Genomic DNA, 17163 nt, shown 5'->3' with positions numbered 1-17163 from the left:
GTATCGCTTGTGGAAAGGCTGGAATCGGGGAGCGGGGTGGGGAATCATTGACCAGCAACATAAGGTACTTATTACAGGCTTTTCTGAGTGATTTTTGAGAGCCAGCATTTGGGTGCCTGGGAATGCTTGTGTGTCTTTTCTTGTTCAGATGATCTCATAAACCAAAACCTCCTCTTGTGACATTAGCATTTGGGGATCTCTTGTGTTTGCTGAGTTCCAGATCTTGACGGAGGTACCAGAACGTGCCAACTTATTTTTCTACGGTATGAAATTTAATAATCTCTGACATTTTTAAATCTGTATTCTACGGGAAACCCAGTATTCATTTCTGTACTCAGAATGTGATGTAGTAGAGAGCTTTTCTTGTAGATTTTGAGTAATCCACACACACCCTTTGGTATAGAAGAGGAATGGAAGGCATACTAAACCCAAGTCAACCATGCCTGAAATCCCATGAACCTGCTTGGCACTGGTACCTCGGCTGTCGAACGTAATCCGTTCCGGAAGACCATTCGACTTCCGAAACGTTTGACAACCAAGGTGCAAAGAGCGGCCAGCAATTTCAATTGAGAAAATTGAGAAAAACACAGCGGAAGTGGTTCGGCTTCCGGAAAGGTGGGACCAATTCAGATGGTCCGCCCCTGCCACTTAATGGATCCAAATGGTTTCCAGAGAGTGGTAGGGGATGCTTTATCCCATGTTGATGGCCTTCCTCCCACTTGATCTCTTCAAGGAATTATAGTAGGGATAGACCAAACGGCCCGTCTGGTGCTCAATTATAGGTACACCTTGCCCTGTTTTGCACATATTTTTGGAAAAGGATGCACAAATAAGCTGACATCTAAATTGTACACGTGTTTGCTTGTACTTCTTTTCACAAAATACATGCTTTTCAATGCATTCCCCCCACGAACTATGCATTTTGTACTTTATCCCTTATGTGAAATTTATACTTCTGTGCGCTTTTTGTGCGCCATGAGTAGCAATCCGGAGAATTGCGATCTCAGTCCGGCATAATCGGACTGAGAGTTGTCTTCCATTCCGCAAGCAAGTTTGGAAGCATCAGATTAGGTTTGCCCAGTGCAAAAAGATAACAAATTCCTCCCCATCCCTAATTTGTAGTACAGCCATACCTCGGGTTACAGCTGCTTCAGGTTGCGTCTTTTCAGGTTTCGCTCTGCGCCGAACCCAGAAATACAGGAACGGGTTACTTCCGGGTTTCGACGCGCACAGAAGCACCGAATCGCAACCCACGCGTGCGCAGACGCGGGTTGCGATCGCTGCGAGTTGCGAACGTGCCTCCCGCATGGATCACGTTTGCAACCCGAGCGTCCACTGTATATCCTTTTGCTATATAATACTGAGTGTTACAAGTAGTTTGTAAAGCACGGCCACGAAACCTATTGCAGATAGGTCTCAATGACGGTGCTTGTGTGTGTCGTTCTTGTTCCATATGGGCAAGGTACTCTGGGTATAATTGATTTTAAGAGTAATGACTAACATGGTAGCCTCTTTCCCCCAGTTCAACGGACAGCTTTAAGCACCAGCTATCAAAATATCACCAACAGTTCATTTGGCATGTTAAGTAGAAGGTGATTATAACAGATAAAAATTACCCACCAAATTCAAATTATTTGTGGGTGAGGCGGGGAGAATAGCTGTATTAAACTTTGCTCCAGACAGTCGTCTTGCCCTTGTATCCCACAATTAGCACTGAAATACATCAGTGCTCAAACACTAAAACTTAATTACTCTAAAACAACTGCAGTTCTGGGAGTCTTAAGTATAATGATGTTTCTCCTCTTTAAATATTTACATGCTTTAAACCAAACAACAACAACAACAACAACAACAACAACAACAACAACAACCCCAGCTTCAATCTCACAAATGGGGAATTTTTGGAACAGATGGAATGACTATTTAGATTTCCTATCTAGAGAGATTGCTAGTAATACATGTAGTGGGAACAATAATAGCAGTTGGCCAGAAATCATATTTTTTAAAAACAAGTTCTTAGTGAATATGCAGTGCAATATATTTTAAACAGGCATCTGGGTATACTTTACTGGTACCTAGACTTACGAACGAGTCGACAACCGAATTTTTCGACTTACGAATGGGGCAAATGGCCACACACTTACGAATTTCTTGACAACCGAACGGAAACCGTGGCAGTTTTAGATAGGGTTTTTTCAACTTTAGATGGGGTTGCTTCAACTTACAAATTTTTCCCTTTCCAATGCATTCCTATGGGAAATTGCGTTTCCAATGGCGCTTTTCGACTTACGAATTTTTCGACCTACGAAGGTGCCTTTGGAACGGATTAAATTCGTAAGTCGAGGCACCACTGTATATATATTCTGCACCAAGCTAAACCAAATCAATATCAGGAAAGGCTTGATTTTGCAACTTGTGTTAATTATATGTGTGTTGGTGTGGTTCTAATATTGTTAAACATGGGAAGGAGTGAAGGACAATCTTTCCCCCAAATTCTTCATGTGTGGCTTGCTTCAGAGTTTAGATCAAGGTTAGGGCCTTTTCAGCGTGGATGCTCTATGGAAATACATTTTCCCACAGCCTACTCTTCTGTCTTTGAGGCCCCAAGTAAAAACTGTTTTAACTTCTTGTGCTTCCATCTAAGTCATACTTAGAGAAGAGAAATGAAATAAATAGGCACAACTACCGTATTTGCTCAAATGCGCACCTTTTTTGGCCAAATTACATCACGAAAATTTGGGTGTGCATTAGATTTGATGGCACATTTTTACATTCGCCAGCAAATGCTTTTTTTGCTTTGTTTCAAGGGTTTTAAAATTGAGGTACCCATTAGATTCATGTAAATAGGGTAACTTTTGTCTGTTGATTTCCAGTAGACTGACTTGTCAAGTTGATTTAGTCAGATATAACTCACAATCTCAGCTCAGTGAGTTGTTTTTACCAACTATATGTATATATGTATATATGTATATGTATATATATGTGTGTGTGTGTGTGCAAAATGATCAAGAGATGATTGTTTATCCACATAGTAGCAAAGCCTATTTTGGTGTCAGGAGGACTAGTAACTTGCTTTATGCATCATAAAGCAGAGGTTCTAGTCCTTTAACATTTAAAGGTAAGAACAAAGAAAGCAGAGGTTCCCGGGATGCTTAATGTTTATTTATTCAGAAATCAATCCAGCTGAATCCAATGAGTCTTAGGACCCAGCTACACTGGCAAACAAAAAGCGCTTTATATGCGTTGCTTATGCATTCTAACACAGTGATACCAGATGGCGCTGTGGAGTTCCGTTTTTGCTAACCCGATTTCTCATACAAAGTCTGCAACACGTTTAACTGAAATGCTTCTGCGATGTGTTTAGATCCAGCCTTGCGACTAGCCCTTATCCAAGATGGCGCTAGCCAGTCTCCTGGAGCCGCAGCTGCCCGTGAACAGGGCCGGGTTCTTCGGTTTCGGGGCCGGCAACGAGTTCCGACTCCCCACGCTCGGCACCTGCGGTGGGGGCAGCCATGGGGCGGAAGCCCAGGCCTCGGGGCTACCGCTGCTTCTGGCGGCCCCTTGTCCCGGCCTGGACCCAGGCACCGCCGCGGGGGATGCCAAGATCGAGCTGCTGCATGGCACGACCACCCTGGCCTTCAAGTTTCAGCATGGTGTGATAGTGGCCGTGGATTCCCGGGCAACAGCAGGTGTCTACATTGCTTCTCAGACGGTCAAGAAGGTCATCGAGATTAACCCTTACCTGCTGGGCACCATGGCTGGTGGTGCAGCCGATTGCAGCTTCTGGGAGCGGCTGCTGGCACGGCAGTGTCGCATCTATGAACTCCGCAACAAGGAGCAGATATCAGTGGCTGCTGCCTCGAAGCTGTTGGCCAACATGGTGTATCAGTACAAGGGAATGGGGCTCTCTATGGGTACCATGATCTGTGGCTGGGACAAGCGAGGGCCAGGACTTTATTACGTGGACAGTGAAGGGAACCGCATCTCGGGCAAAGTTTTCTCGGTGGGCTCCGGATCTGTCTACGCCTATGGAGTGATGGACCGTGGCTACTCTAACGATCTCACCGTCGAAGAAGCCTACGATCTGGCCCGTCGCGCCATCTACCAGGCTACATACCGTGATGCCTACTCAGGGGGCACAGTCAACCTCTACCACGTGCGCCAGGATGGCTGGATCCGTGTCTCCAGCGATGACGTGTCCAAACTGCATGAATTGTATAATGACAAAGCCACAGAAACAGTAGCTTGAGATGATGGACTTTGGGAGAAAGCTAGGGTGCTGATTTGGGGTCTCTTAAGGGTTGCTGGCTGGAGGAAGGGCGGGACTCATAGATGCCGCCATCTGGGAAGATGTCTCATGCTTGTAACCCATGTTTCATGTAGTATTTGGGTTTTGTTTTCGTTTTTTTTCCTTGTTCAGAATTAAACTTTTGCTGTCCAAAAAAAAAAAAAAAAAAAAAAAAAAGATCCAGCCTTGCACTCTACTAAGCCTGTGGAAGGTTACAGACTTAATCATAATTTAGCCGGTGTCTTCATATACAGCCTGCTCTTCTGAAATAGCTGACTCAACAGTCAGTGGAATAGCTCAGTCAGTGGAGCATGAGACTCTTAATCTCAGGGTTGTGGGTTCGAACCCCACACTGGGCAAAAGATTTCTGCATTGTTGTGGCGTGGAGCGGATGATCCTCGGGGCTCCTTTCCAACTCTGTGAATTATTTCAGAAATTTTGCCACTTCTTGACTGAGAAGTTTGTGCATCGGGATTATAGTTAACTAAAAATGTGTTATTCCAAACTGATGTATATTTTTTTTCACATGTATTTCAGATCCAGAATGCTAATGATGTTTTAATAGCCCCACTGGAGAAATTTCGTAAGGAACAAATAGGTGCAGCAAAAGTAAGTTGTTTCTGAATATTGTTATACGCAGACACTGCTTCATTTTGTGGTTTCTGTCCCTGGTACTAGACTTAATGTGATATTTTTTTAATTGTAAACATCACTTGTAAGCTGCTTTCAGAGCCTCTCGGGACTATAAAACAGGATATAAGTATTCCGAAACAAATTAATCAGCCCCACAGCTAAACTGCACTGCATGATGAAGCCATGAATACTCATCGCTGGGCACGCAGTTTATGGTGGACTTGCTGCTGTTCATACATCCAAGTTTCCCCCCAGCGTCCACACAAGGACATCCTCATCAATAAATAAATTCTGATGTTATGTTCCCACTTGGCGTTTCAGGTGGAAATCAGCAAAGTAAAGGAATCGGCAACAGTCTTTAATTAATGCCCATTGTTGTGAGATATCTTGATACCTTCCCTAGATAGGAACCATGATTTTTCATCTGCAGGCAGCCACTTCTAAGCTCAGCACACGCACGGAAACAAGCCTCAGTTAATTAAGAACGTAAGAGCCTGCTGGATCATGCCAGCAACCCAGCTAGTTCAGTATCCTGATCTCACAGTGGCCAACAAGATACCCATTATGGGAAGCCCAAAAGCAAAACCTGAACGCAACAGCTCTCTCCTGTTATATCTTCCTGTTGTGTCTGAACCAACTAGTGGCTTCCGGCTTAGCCAGGACATGAAGCCATGTTTTAAAGCGGACTGTGACTTCCTGAATGTGTATCTCTGCTTATGTAGAGCAAAATGGCTGCATGTGGACACACACTGCTTGGTTTATTAAGTCATGATTGCCTAGACCCAACTACAGTGGTACCTCGCAAGACGAATGCCCTGCAAGACGAATTTTTCGTAAGACGAATGCGTCTTGCGATCTGATGGTGACTCACAAGACAAATTCGTTTTGCGAAAAATTCATCTTGCGAATCGCGGTTTCCCATAGGAATGCATTGAAATTTAATTAATGCATTCCTATGGGCGAATTTTTTTTTCCAATTGCATTTCCTATGGGAAACCGTGATTCACAAGACGAATTTTTCGCAAAATGAATTGACTCGCGGAACGAATTAAATTCGTCTTGCGAGGCACCACTGTACTATGAATATTATAAATCTCTGCAGTATGTCTCTGAATGTGAAATGCTGGGAACAAGGATTGGAAGCTGCCTGTTATTGTGCATTAGATTGCTCCAGAGTTTTCCAAACTTGAGCTTCCAGCTATTTTTGGACTACAACTCCCATCATCGCTATCTAGCAGGACCAGTGGTAGGGGATGATGGGAACTGTAGTCCAAAAACAGCTGGAGAGCCACGTTTGGGGAACCCTGGATTATTCCAATGTGTTCAAAGAGAGTGGGGGGGGGAGAGACTTCTGCATCTGCCCCTCCCTGAGTTGTGGGGCAGATAACGCATCTCTCCACACTGCAGATATGCACACATACCCTTTTTGCTGTAAAATAAAAGTGACATGTTCATTTGGAGGTGAGAGGTTTGCAAAGTAGCTGTGAATGAATCAGGAATTTGGACAGAAGTGTAGGCCAGCATAAAATTATTGTTTAGAATGCTGTTCGAGTGATTCTGAAGTTTGTGGGAAGTCTTCAGTGTCTGGGTGAACTGTTCTGATGTGGTTTCCAAAATGGAGGAGGAAACCCTCCAAGATACGAAACTTTTTCAGCGATATAAACAGTTTGTGTTCCCATGATTTTCATAGCTCCGCGGCTCTCTTCAGCTTTCCATTCTTGGAATCCCCACTCCTTAATATTTAATAGATACTCTATAGTTGCTCTGCTATTTTGAGAAGGATGTTTTAAAACATCAACTTAGAAATTTAGAAATATTAATTTTAATAAACACACTCAGGGACAGTAAAATAAAACAATTTCTGACATTTTTGGAAGTCTTAATACAGAGGAACTAAAGGATTTAAGGGAGAGCTTCATTTGTGCAAAATAATAACCTTTACTGTGTTGATTATGTAACTGTCCTGTGGAATGAAAATGTCACGGAGCAAGTTTAAATAGCTTCAGAATGTTACAAGCATATATGATGCGGGACACCTGGCTTACTAGTACAATGCATTAAAAGGATTTTGGCGTCTTAGTGGACCAGAAGCGTAGAAAGAGTCCACTGTGTGTTGCAGCAACAAAAAAAGCTAATGCTATTCTAGGCTGCATCAGCAGAAGTACAGTGCCCCTATTACTGTTCTATCCTGCCCTGATCAGACCACACCTGGAATATTGGGCCCAGTTCTGGGCGCCACAATTTAAGAAAGATATTGGCAACCTGGGACGTGCGCAGAGGAGGGCAGCCAAAAAGATCAAGGGCCTGGAAACCAAGCCCTATGAGGGACAGGACAGTTGAGGGTGTTGGGTATGTTTTACATGGAAAAGAGGAGACTGAGAGGAGCTATGATCTTCAGATATTTCAAGGGCTGTAACATGGAAGATGGAGCAAGCTTGTTCTCTCCTGCTCTGGAGGGCAGGACTCGCACCAATGGCTTCAATGTACAAGAGAGGAGATCCTAAGACAGGCATCCCCAAACTTGGCCTTCCAGATGTTTTGGGACTACAATTCCCATCATCCCTGACCACTGGTCCTGTTAGCTAGGGATCATGGGAGTTGTAGTCCCAAAACATCTGGAGGGCTGATTTTGGGGATGCCTGTCCTAAGATCTTCCTGACAGTAAGAGCTGTTTTGACAGTGGAATGGTCTCCCTTGAGAGGTTGTGGTCTTTCCTTCCTTGGATGGCCATCTGTCCTGGATGCTTTAGCTGAGATTCCTGCATTGCAGGGGGCTGGACTAGAGGACCCTTGGGGATCTCTTCCAACTCTATGATTCTGTGGAGGATTGGTCTCTGCAAATATAATTCTCTCTCTCTCTCTCTCTCTCTCTCTCCCTCTCTCTCTCTCTCTCTCCTCTACCTCCTACTCGCACCCCAAGATTACACAAGTCCAGCTATACATTATACGGCTCGCTAGGCAGTTTATTCCATTTGAGCTGTGAGGGGAAAGTGGGGGAGGGTGGCCCCTATCATTTATTGCACAAATGACAGAAAAAAGCAGAGTGAGCTAAGTGGGAAAGGATTTCAGGCACGAAGTCACTTTCCTTATTTGGTCAATGTGGTTTCGCTGGTCCCCAGCTGGTAATGTTGTTGAGATCACGGGTTGCTGTGCTGTCTGCATTTAGGCTAAGGCCTCCGTCCTGTACAATAGTATTTAGCAATGTTTGCTGAAGTGCTCATCTCCCTCTTTATTGCCACCAGTGTCAGATCAAAGAAAACATAAGGGGCAAACCGAGATACTTTTAGTTTTAAGACACTGAAGAAGTTTCCTTCTCTTTCCTCTAACTTTACATCTGCCTCTCTGTTGGTCTTGGCAGAGCAAGAGACAGAACTGTTTGTTGCTCTGTTGATTTGGCTCCGCTTCGCATTGATGTGGCATTTCAGAGTGTTCTGAGCGCTCTGTGTACATTATCCTTGCTGCGATCTTTCCAACAGTCCTGCAAGATAAGTCCGCCCCATTATCTGCAATTTGCAGATTGGGGAAGGGAGGGGAACTATAGTGAATTCACAGCAGGAGTGACATTTCAGATAGGGACCCCTTGGTTTTATTTACGTGGAACCTTTATAAGAGCGTTAAATGTTTAACAGTTAGAGAGCGGTGCACAAACTTAAAGCAAAAAAATGCATTTGAACGTGTACGATTGTCATAAAATACCACCGGCCAAATACTGTCAGTGAATAGACTTGTCTCTCTCAGAAAAACCTGAAGAAACAAATGTTTTGAGCAGTATTCAATAGAAGACAAAATGCCGTGTCCATCAGTTGCTGGAAGTGTGTTCTGCAGGAAAGTGTTCCGCTGTGCTAAAAGACCCTAGTCGTACAACCGTGAAACAAATACCTGGTGCATCACAAGAAAGACCTTCAGAGAGGACGGCAGGGAATGTAGGCAATGTATCCTCAGGTATCTTGATTTGCAACTCAGCTTCTTTAACTGTGCTGCTAACACCACCTCTCCCCTAGTCTCTGAAATAGGGTGGCCTGCAGCCCAATTAATACTGTAGAATACAGTGGTACCTCGTGTTTATGAACACAATTGGTTCCGGAAGTCTGTTCATAAACTGAAGCGTTCATAAACTGAAGCAAACTTTCCCATTGAAAGTAATGGAAAGTGGATTAATCCGTTCCAGACGGTCTGCGGAGTACTTGAACTGAAGCGTTCATAAACTGAAGCGAACTTTCCCATTGAAAGTAATGGAAAGTGGATTAATCCGTTCCAGGTGGGTCTGCGGAGTACTCAACCTGAAGCGTACTTAACCCGAAGCATGGGTGTAATTGGTTCCGGAAGTCTGTTCATAAACTGAAGTGTTCATAAACTGAAGCGAACTTTCCCATTGAAAGTAATGGAAAGTGAATTAATCCATTCCAAATGGGTCCGCGGCGTTCGTAAACCGAAAATTCATAAACCAAGGTGTTCATAAACCAAGGTTCCACTGTAATTCAATACCAAGGTAAAATCTGCAGCCGCATGAATATACAGTCATACCTCGGTTTAAGTACACTTCGGTTTTAGTACTTTCAGTTTAAGTACTCCGCGGACCCGTCTGGAATGGATTAATCTACTTTCCATTATTTTCAATGGGAAAGTTCGCTTCAGGTTAAGTATGGACTTCCAGAACCAATTGCACTCATACTTCGGGTTAAGTACGCTTCAGGTTGAGTACTTTCAATTTAAGTACTCCGCGGACCCGTCTGGAACGGATTAATCCACTTTCCATTACTTTCAATGGGAAAGTTCGCTTCAGGTTAAGTACACTTCAGGTTAAGTACGGACTTCCGGAACCAATTAAGTACTTAACCTGAGGTGCCACTCTATCTTTATTTCTTGCCTACTTAAAGCTTCTGTCTTGGCTTAAACCCAGGGCTCTGCATGTAAATTATCAGACGGTTGTCCCAGTTCACTCAGTGAAACCCTGTACATTGACCGGCAACAATTCTCCAGGATTTGATGCAGGGGGTCTTTCACAGTCATTCCTGGGGGGTGATGGGGATTGAACCTGAGACCTTCTTCATGCGAATTATGCACTCTACCCCTGATCGCTGCTGTGCCAAAAGCAGTATAGGGGGGTTGGACTAGATGACCCTCGGGGTCCCTTCCAGCTTTTCAGTTCTTTGAACAAATGTTGACTGATGGAGGTGAGGTGGCAAAGAAGAAGGCTGCTTAAACATCTTTCTGGGAAAATCAGAAATCAAGAGGCTCAAAACTTCAATAGAGAATGGGACAAATGTAGATTGTATTTAAAAGACCACTGCAAACATTCAAACTCTTTGGCAGGCTTTCAATAACTCTTGCAAAGTTACAAAGACTTTGGACACACTGGAGGATTATAATTTGGATTAACTATAATATGCAGTCGATTAAGTTATCTAAAGGACCCATGGAGGGGAGGAGGGAAGTCCTAAGATTCAGAAGAATCTTGTTTGATTTTGAAATTCTAATGTGTTAAATGTGGAATTTATCTTGTAAAACTAATAAAAATCATTTTTAAAAAAAGAATTTCACAAAAGAGATTTAAAAATAATAATAATAATCTTTTAAAGAAGATCTTTCTTTTGCCTTTTTCTCTGATATTGGGCATAACAGCTGCCAGTCTTCGTTTTAGATTATTTGCAAACGCGTCTCAAAACCCCTGCATGTTTTTCTTCCCAGCAAATTTCTGGGGTTGAGTGACGAGCCTATTAAGCGTCCTTCGGATGGTCTCAATTATTGCCTTATGTTGTCGGATTCCAACTCCCATCAGCCAACTAGCACAGCCAATGGTCAGGGAAGAAGGGAGCTTAGAGTCTTTGTGGGGAACAGGGAATATACTTTTCCAGGGCTTCACAAATGTTCCTAGATAGGGAGCTATAGCTTTTTCTGTTGCTCATTTCACAGACAAATGATGGACAGTTTCAGCTTAGAACAGTTGCTGCGCTGCCAGCTAAGACTCCTGCTTTTCCCTGAGCTTAGTCTGGGAAACCAGAGATAGCTTGAACTATGCACCCTGCCCTAATCTTGGCTGCCCAGTCCATGGCATCATTCTGGGGAATCATTTGGAGTTCCACAAAGGGTTTGAGAATTGCACATCTCCACTATGAGGTAGGAGGCACCAGACCCTGAGAATGAATGGACCTAAATGTGCCGATTTCTTTGTCAGGGCCAAAAAAGTGGGTGCTGTGGGCAGCAGGACTCCAGACTTTCACAACAACCCCACTGTAGAATCTGCCGGCAGTTGCTTAGCCAGCCCAAGGGAAGGTCTGCATGTCCCTGGTTAGCCTTTGGTTTAAGCCACCTTTTCCCATTAGTAAACAGGAAGACCATTGTAAACAGTTCTTGAGCATGAGATTTATTTTCTCATAAGATGGTTCTGGCCGTCCAACTGGGAAGGCCTGTTCTGAGATGTTGCTTGATAGTTGCTGGGAAAAAGTTGTTTTAGCAGATGCTGTTTTTTAAACTATGTTTGTTTCTCCATCTGCTGTTAGCCCTTCTGAATATTATATATATATAAAAAGAGTCTGAATCTGTAAATAAACATCAAAACACTTGGATTTAAAAGAAATATTGTGTAGCAGAAAGTGGAGAAGATGGATGTCATCATGGGCTGAATGTCTTAAATAACTTTTTTTTATGTAACTGGAAGATGTAAAATAGAAAGTCCTCTTTATTTTCATTTATTGCTCCCCCCTTTGTCTTTTTTCCCCCTTTTCTTTTTTCCTCTCGCTTTCCTTTCTTCTTCCTGCCTCTTTTTTCTATTTTTAACCCCCTCCCTTTCATTTTTTTCTCTTTCTTCCTTGGCATCCTCTGTTTGGGGCCTTTATTAGGGTCCAAAGATTGTACACTCACAGGGGCGGTAGATGGTTGATGGAAGTTGGGAGGCAGGGATATGTTGGCCTCCCAGATGAATTTTCATGAGAACTCTTATAAAAGCTACAAACTGATTTGCAAAACTGAATCGTAAGGGAGTTATTGGTTAGTTTCTGTTCTTGTTTTTATTATGTATTGTGCTGGGTTTTTTTTAACTTGCGTTTTTATGTTGCAAACTGCCTTGAGATCTACAAATGAAGGGCGGTATACAAATTTAATCAGTAATAAATAATAATTATACAGGGTAAAACCTTGTGCTAAGTCAAACCATTGTTCCAGCTATATTGTCTGCCCTGATTGGTAGTGAGTCTCCAGGTTTCTATCTTTCCCCGTCCAACGTGGACATGTCGGGGCTGGATCCTGGGACCTCCTGCATACAGTTTTTTAAAAATAAAATAAAACACTCTACCCCTGAGCTATAATCCTTCCTGAATTAATGATGGCCAGGGCCTCTCAGGTGGGCAGCACCTGGCCAGCCTTAGCAAAGCCACGCTGCACCTCTGCCTGACAAAGAAACCCTCCCCAGATCCCGAAGTGGACATCCTCTATACAAGTTTGGGAGAAGCACAGTGGGGCTTTGGCTCAGCCGGGAAAGCTCCCCTGTCCCTCCTGCTTGTAAAGGTAAAGGACCCCTGGGCGGTTAAGTCCAGTCAAAGGTGCCTATGGGGTTGCGGCGCGCATCTCGCTTTCAGGCCGAGGGAGCCGACATTTGTCCACAGACAGCTTTCTGGGTCATGTGGCCAGCATGACTAAAACAACGGAACACCATGACGGAAACCAGAGCGCACGGAAACACCATTCATCTTCCCACCACAGCGGTCCCTATTTATCTACTTGCACTGGCATGCTTTTGAACTGCTAGGTTGGGAGGAGCCGGGGCAGAGCAATGGGAGCTCACCCCCAGTTTTTCCGGGTCATGTGGCCAGCATGACTAACCTGCTTCCGGCACAATTGAACACCCAAACCAGAGCAGCGCATGGAAACGCCGTTTATCTTCCTGCCGAAGCAGTACCTATTTATCTACTTGCACTTTTTTGCGTGCTTTCGAACTGCTAGGTTGACAGGAGCTGGGACCGAGCAACGGGAGCTCACCCCGTCATGGGGATTCAAACCGCCAACCTTCTGATCGGCAAGCCCAAGAGGCTCAGTGGTTTAGACCACAGTGCCACCCGCGTCCTCCTGCTTGTGTATGCCAGCCGAAGAGGCAGGGCGGCTTCCTTGACCCACAGAGCTGAGGTGCAGGGAAGAAGTCTTCCCACACCTCAGCTGAGCAAGTCTCTGGATCATGTGGGGCAAGCGGCCAGGGCGGGGGGGGGGGTCCTTAAGCTGCTTGGCTGAGGTGCAGAAGGCTCCCAGTGCCCACCCCATGCGAACACCTCTCCTTCTAGAAAAAGGCACCGGTACTGGCTAGGTATATCAACAGCCATAAGCCATAACAGTTAAACGAAACCACCATATTTTGAGATGAGCATCTCTGGACCAGACAGTGGGAGCAAATGGCAGAAGACATTTGCCTTCTTTCCATCTTCGAGATTTCAGAAGTGCCTGTCGGCTCGCATGCTGTTAGAATCAGAGCCTTAAATCAGATGAACCTGTTCGGTTTCTGATAATTGGTTCTCATGGGAAACTTACAGATTCTTGCTTCACACAATTAACTCAAGGCAGTGTCAATTTACACTTGGCAGAAAGCCAAGGTCTGCCTGGCCTGGAAACTACTCTCTGATTGGTTAACGACCAGCACTGAACTCTGTTATCTAGGAATGCTAGCACAGTAGTTCCTTGTTGGGTGTTAGGAGTAGGAGTGCTGCATATGGTTGGAGAGAGAGAGATAGAGAGGATTTATTTTGCTTTGCTTTGTATGCAGAAACTCTGCTGGTTTTATTATCTTTTAATAAATCCTGTAAATAGTTATTCTGCATCTAGCCGACTAGTCATTTCCACCTCAACTAGCTTCTGCGCTGTGCAGGAAAACTCTGCTACGTTTGGGCTAAAGCCACTAGAGCTATGCCTGACACTTCAAAATTCTAAGAGAACCTTTGGTCTTAGTCGAGCAAAGCAGCTCTTAGGATGAATTGTCCAAGGGATATATACACACTATGACGTTTCATTAAACACACTCGAAGAGGATGAATAAAGAGGGCAACCAGACTCCACTCCTTTGACTGTTCGTTTTCAAAACAGGATACTGTTTCAAGTAACATGCTGAAACAATTAAGAAAATCAAAAGAAGGGAAGAAAACCTTTAAGAAATATTACATTTCTGAAAGCTACTCTTCGCATGGATCGCAGTATGGAAAAATATTACAGGGCATTATCTAAAGTTTTCTTCCCTATTGGGAGGGGGAAGCCGTATTTCAAGCTGTTTGTTTCAAAGATGTGACAGAAAATGCAGAAAAGTAGAATTTTAGAAATATTTTTTACATCTCTGGTGTGTTATTTCTGGCAGGAAGCATTTTTGCAGTTGTCACACCAAAGACTTAAGTAATATTTCAAAAAGTGCATATTTTGCTATTAGATTATCTGCCTATTTTTCATAAGGCACACTGGCACTTCTGTAAGTTCCATTGATTATATCCTGGGTTTTGTTTCTGAATTCACATTCTAAAAGTAATTCCTCCTTTGCTGACCCTTCAGAATTGGCTCGCTGTTCTGAGATGTACCTTCAGAGTCATTAGGAAGATGAAGGCAATTTCTAAATAATTTTCTGTTTGGCTACCTATATCAGCAACCGAGTCTGTTTTTGTAATTGTCCCAAAACTAAGCAGTCTCTGTTCAGAGCCCATTTTTACTGGTCTCTGCAATTAAATAAAAAGGTTAGACTTCACTCTCAGTTCTTAAAACAATCAAAATCAGGACCCCAGCAATGGAGAGCTTCGGGACCACTTTTCTCTCCATGGAACTCTGCACATGCTCTGAAGCCCAGATTCTTTGATAGTAGGTAAAAGATAACGACATAAGTTAGATTGCATTTTGATTTGATGAGCAAGTTTCTTTGTGTGTGGCTCCTTTCTCATTCTCTCCCCACCCCACCCCACCCCGACCCTCTCCCTTTTCCCAAAGTAAAATTCTCTATTTGTTGACATTTGGCTTTAAAGGGCAGTTTTCTGGAATTTCTCACTTAATCTTCCTGACATTCTAGACCCAGCAGTTGTTAAGCCACTCCTTTTGCATTCGAAGGTTCACAAGGCTTTGTAAGAGTTGGGCTTTGAGCCGGGGGGGGGGGATCTAAAACTCCCATACTGTTTCAAAGTCTCTATAGCTAGGCTTAAGAAGAGGGGTGCTTGTCAGTTGGGGTGATAAACTGTCCAGATAGCTGGGCTGCCTAAGGCTTCGTCAGGAGTTTCGCCTGACTGGTGGCAGCATCTCATAATTTTGTATGGATGAACCTTCACAAAGAGGAAATCAGTCACAGTCTTCATGTGACGCTTATCCCCTCAAGGATATAAGCAGAGTTCTATTGGATAAGATGAATGGTCTAGTTGGCTAAGCAGATGCTTATGGGAAACACACAAGCAATGGAATGAAAGCAACAGCCCACTCCCAGTTTTCACCATCAGCCGATACTGTTATACTGCCTATGTTGTTATTTAGTCATTTAGTTGTGTCCGACTCTTCGTGACCCCATGGACCAGAGCATGCCAGGCACTCCTGTCTTCCACTGCCTCCCGCAGTTTGGTCAAACTCATGTTCGTAGCTTCGAGAACACTGTCCAACCACCTCATCCTCTGTCATCCTCTTCTCCTTGTGCCCTCCATCTTTCCCAGCATCAGGGTCTTTTCCATGGAGTCTTCTCTTCTCATGAGGTGGCCAAAGTACTGGAGCCTCAGCTTCAGGATCTGTCCTTCCAGTGAGCACTCTGGACTGATTTCCTTCAGAATGGAGAGGTTTGATCTTCTTGCAGTCCATGGGACTCTCAAGAGTCTCCTCCAGCACCATAATTCAAAAGCATCTATTATTCGGCGATCAGCCTTCTTGATGGTCCAGCTCTCACTTCCATATATCACTACTGGGAAAACCATAGCTTTAACTATACGGACCTTTGTCGGCAAGGTGACGTCTCTGCTTTTTAAGATGCTGTCTAGGTTTGTCATTGCTTTTCCCCTAAGAAGCAGGCATCTTTTAATTTTGTGACTGCTGTCACCATCTGCAGTGATCATGGAACCCACTATCATTTTTTATTTGTATGCCGCCTTTCCACAGTAATAAAAACAATGCTCAAGGCGGCTTATAGCATGGCAAGATTTACATAATTACAAAAGTCACAAACAATAAATAAACCACATCAAAAAAAATGCACAACCAAATGGAAAACAATTTTCACATAAATCAAAATCTAAAACATTAATCACAGTTTAAAATGACCCAAGAAAGTAAATTCTCTCACTGCCTCCATTTCTTCCCCTTCTATTTGCCAGGACGTGATGGGACCAGTAGCCATGATCTTAGTTTGTTTGTGTTTTTTTAATGTTGTGCTGCCTATAAATTCCCTATATCTCTCATGACTGCATGAAATAGACAAATTCTAATCCTCTTTGAAAGTCATCTAAGCTAGGGGCTGTAATGTTTCTGGGCCCATTTGAGATAGATAGATGATAGGAATGAGGAAATGGACAGCTTTATGATCAGCAGCTGAACCCCACAGTTTGTACAGACAGCTGGCCATCTGTCATGGATACCTCTGTTGAGATTCCTGCATTTCAGGAGGCAAGACTAGATGACCCCTAAGTTCTCTTCCAACTCTACCATTCTGTAATTCTATGGTTCAAGCATTGTTTTTGCTTTAGCAACACCAGGGTCAGTGTGTTCACATGGGCCGAGTTTCCAGCAGGAGGCGTCAGAAAGCATTCCTTTACTCTTTCGTTATAACAATCATAATATTTTATTGTTTATACCCCGCCCATCTGGCTGGGTTTCCCCAGGAAACCTGGAACCGGAGGTGTGATTAACATTAACTATGGTTAGTTTACACCAGGTTAGACTTTTTTTAAAAAAATGAGTACAGCTAATGTTAACCATGGTCTGTCCATCAAAACACAGCTGAGCTAAAACTGAAGTTCTCCTCCCAGCCATGCAACAGGGAAGGGGTTTTCTGTGGCTTTTTCCTGCACATACATGTTGTGCTAAGCCATGGTTTGCAGGGTTCAGCAAACTTTTTCAGCAGGGGGCCGGTCCACTGTGCCTCAGACCTTGTAGGGGGCCGAACTAATTTTTTTTGGGGGGGGGGAATGAACGAATTCATGCCCCACAAATAACCCAGAGATAATAAAAGCATACATTCTACTCATGTAAAAACACCATGCAGGCCCCACAAATAACCCAGAGATTCAATTTAAATAAAAGGACACATTCTACATGTAAAAA

At 43.8% G+C, this 17163-nt stretch overlaps 2 protein-coding genes across 2 annotated transcripts in view; both read left to right on the top strand.

Annotated features, from left to right (window-relative positions):
- ARHGAP42 (Rho GTPase activating protein 42) overlaps positions 1-17163 on the top strand; it is a 162268-nt gene that overhangs the window by 74540 nt on the left and 70565 nt on the right. Inside the window, exon 4 of the mRNA XM_035116468.2 lies at positions 4826-4897. Within this exon, the coding sequence (XP_034972359.1) occupies positions 4826-4897 (72 nt within the window). The remainder of the gene's footprint in view (positions 1-4825; positions 4898-17163) is intronic.
- LOC118085624 (proteasome subunit beta type-5) lies at positions 3369-4307 on the top strand. Its single transcript, XM_035116469.2, has one exon. It carries the CDS (start codon positions 3395-3397, stop codon positions 4247-4249), a length of 855 nt encoding a protein of 284 aa, XP_034972360.1. The 5' UTR covers positions 3369-3394; the 3' UTR covers positions 4250-4307.

Source organism: Zootoca vivipara, chromosome 4, assembly GCF_963506605.1.
Source record: "Zootoca vivipara chromosome 4, rZooViv1.1, whole genome shotgun sequence".
Taxonomy (NCBI): Eukaryota; Metazoa; Chordata; class Lepidosauria; order Squamata; family Lacertidae; genus Zootoca; species Zootoca vivipara.
Note: the sequence above shows the minus strand (reverse complement) of the source record. Positions and strands in the feature narration are given on the sequence as shown.

What these genes read in the sequence shown, in the direction of transcription:
- LOC118085624 (XM_035116469.2), top strand. Translation starts at nt 3,395, where the DNA reads ATGGCGCTAGCCAGTCTCCTGGAGCCGCAGCTGCCCGTGAACAGGGCC.